Source organism: Condylura cristata, unplaced genomic scaffold, assembly GCF_000260355.1.
Source record: "Condylura cristata isolate star-nosed mole 26May11 unplaced genomic scaffold, ConCri1.0 scaffold00034, whole genome shotgun sequence".
In the NCBI taxonomy this organism is placed as follows: domain Eukaryota; kingdom Metazoa; phylum Chordata; class Mammalia; order Eulipotyphla; family Talpidae; genus Condylura; species Condylura cristata.
In genome coordinates, this window is record NW_004567135.1 from 5,993,630 (window position 1) to 5,996,531 (window position 2,902).

At 59.3% G+C, this 2,902-nt stretch overlaps 1 protein-coding gene across 1 annotated transcript in view; it reads right to left on the minus strand.

Annotated features, from left to right (window-relative positions):
- Positions 1 to 2,110: 2,110 nt before the first annotated feature.
- The window catches only part of GRASP (GRP1 (general receptor for phosphoinositides 1)-associated scaffold protein), a 7,819-nt gene continuing 7,027 nt past the window's right edge, over positions 2,111 to 2,902 (minus strand). Inside the window, exon 10 of the mRNA XM_012732310.1 lies at positions 2,111 to 2,898. Within this exon, the coding sequence (XP_012587764.1) occupies positions 2,763 to 2,898 (136 nt within the window). The 3' untranslated portion in view covers positions 2,111 to 2,762. The remainder of the gene's footprint in view (positions 2,899 to 2,902) is intronic.

The window sequence follows — 2,902 nt, forward strand, 5'->3', positions numbered from 1 at the left end:
GTCTCCTGCCTCAGAGAGGCAAAGACAGATACAAAAGACCTCAGGGTAACTGCCACTTGCAAGTAAGAAATAAAAATAAACAAATAGTCAAGAGAAGAAGGAAGGAAACACAGACCCCTTCTGATAAGACCAGAAATGTGCCCTTAGCAGGTGTTTGTTGACCTGAGGCCTGAGGACGGCAGTCAGTGGGTTGCAGGGGTCGTTGCTGGCACAAAGGCTCCAGGTGCCAAGTTGTGGGGCCTGTGCCTCTGGCCGCTGTCAACCAGAGGAGAGCCGGACTTCTTGTTATCTATCTGCCCACAGGGACAGTGTGCAGAGGCCATGGTAAAGAGTCTGAATTTTATTTTGTTCTAGGGGAACCCATGATGAGCTTATTTTTTAATTTGTAAAGACAGTTTAGTAAAATTAATCAGTAAATATTCTACACTGTATAAGCCACGGGCCAAAGAGTAGAAGTCAGAGGCCAGTTCTGCCCACTTGGGCCCTTAGATCCCTTTGCAGAGAGCTCTCGCCCGGGGCTGGGCTGGGGGTGTGGTTCTGGAGGGGTGAGCAGGCCTCTTGCAAACCACCATCCCCGTTGGTACACACGGACCCTGGTGACCTGACGGGGACCGCGGCCACGGGCAGGGGCAGCCCCTGACCTGTCCCTCCCTGGGCCAGGAGGCCTCGGGACCTCCCCTTCAAAAGCCTCCGTTCACCGTCTGCCTCATCCTCTCTCGTTTCACCAGGCTCACAGGCTCTCCACCCCAGTCTGCTCCTCAAACCCTTCCTGACCCTGAAGTTGCTTTCCGAGGAGCACGGTGGCAGAGGTCCTGACGCAGAGGGTGTGTCCCGTTTGAGCTCCTGGCTGCTGGGACGCTGCAGCCAGGCCACCCTCCGGCATCACTCTCCCCCCAGCACCTTGAGCAAACCCTTGTGGTTTTCCGATCGGATGATTTTCCAGTTAACAGAGAAGCTGGGCGTGGTGACGGCGCCCGTAAACCATGCAGCTGGAGCACTGGAGCCGAGACAACCCCAGCAAAGGAGGGCCGAGGTCTGATCTCCTGTTTGGTGTGTAGAGAGCAATGGCTGCTGGGGGAGGAAGCAGGAAACCCATTCAGCAGGGAAGAGCAGCGGTTCAGGGAAAGAGCGTGGGAGCGGCCGGGCTGGGAAGAGGTAGCCCTCTGTGTGTGTGGTCACTCCAGGAGAGGGCACTGGCGCGGGGCTTCAAGCCTCAGGCCCGGCTCTGCTGGCTATTTGCTGTGTGACCTGAGCCATGTTTCTTGCTCCGGTCACCTCAAAGGATAGTAGACATCTCTGGAGATACTTGCAGCACACACTGTTCACTGAGGTTCTATTATGTGCTAGAAGTGGGCCAAAAAATAAAGGAGATATATGACCCAGGGATCGTATATCCATTTGGGGCACAAATAAAATCCATGAAGTTCAAGCCATGTCCGACGGTGATGAGTAAATAGAACAGAGCTCTGTCACAGAGGACGGAGCCACAGTAGTTTAAACTGGGTGGGACTCTGGGAGGCGGAGCAGAGTCCTGGAGCAGTAGCTAAGAACGCCAGTGGCCAGCGGGAGGGGAGGGGCCTGCCCACCAAACACAGCAGGACAGTCAAGCAGGAAGCCAGCGGGGAGGCAGGGGGAGCGGTGGGTGTGGGGTGGGCGAGCCCAGCCCGGGCTAGAGTCACTCCAGACAACCCAGGGAGGAGTTCTAGAAGCATGGAGCCATCAGGGGCTGGGCTGACATGGGGGAGTGGCAATGACAAGGGGCTTTGGCCCCAGCAGGGCGCTGTCAAGCCCCAGGAGCGAGGACACCCCCCGCAGAGCGTTTGACACAGGGCCATCAAGGAGTTGGTGCAGGCTGGGCCTTCGCCTGTGGTGGGTGTTTAGGGAGGGCCTCGCCCAGAGGCCCAGTCCTGAAAGGGTGTGGGGCCCTGGTTCAGGCCCATACGTGTAAGTGAAAATCCCCCAGATGGTTTCTCTGGCTGCAGGCTCCAAGAAAATGAGATGTAAAATTGCGTGTGTGTGTTGCACAGGGTGGCGGTGGCATCAGAGCCTGCCCTCGCTCAATCCTCCCCGCAGGCAGTTACCACGCTGACACAGATGCAAAAAACCGTCAATTTTATACAGATGGTGGTTCAGAAAGCAAGGACAGGCGGAGGGAGCAACAGTCCCGCTGCCCCGCGCCTGGAGGCCACATTCCTGACGCCCGAAGGGCTCGACCCCAGGACCCCTGCCCAGCAGACCCAACTTAGTTACAGGCCCCAGGAGGGGCCAAGCCCTTGGGGGTCAAGGCCAGGAGGGGGAGGGGCCGGCACCTGAGCACCCCCCAGAGGCCTGCTGGTTAACTGGAACCGGGTCAGCGTGTGGGGTGCGGGGAAACACCCACCACAGGCCATTTCTCCCCCAGGCCAAGGGTGGAAAACAGTAAAGCTGAGGGGAGGGCTTCGTGGCACCGGGTCCCTCCGAGGGGGAGTTTTGCTGGACACCCCACAAGGCACTACGGACCCCGATGTAGGAGGGAATGTCCCACGCGTGGTCTCCCAACCTCTCCGGCCCCAGCTCTTCGGGCTCTGCCTGCGCCCTCCCACTGAGAGTTAGGGGAGGCGGCGGGCGTAAAGGGCGCTGGGACCTGGGTTCAAGGCTCAGCCAAGAACCAAGGACCCTCTCCCGCTGCTCTGGGCTCCTGGGGTCCCCTAGGCCCGGCCCCACCCCTTTGTCCGCACTGGTGCAAAGAATAAATAAATAAATAGCTCCGGCCCGGCCCGCCCCTACAGCTGGCTCTCCTCCTCCTCCAGGGAGCGGTTGAGTCCGGGGATGAACTTGAGCAGCCGCCGGCGGAAGCTGCGGTACTTGGTCTTGCGCAGCCCGGGGGCGCACAGGGCCTGCTCGCGGGCCTCAGTCCAGAGCG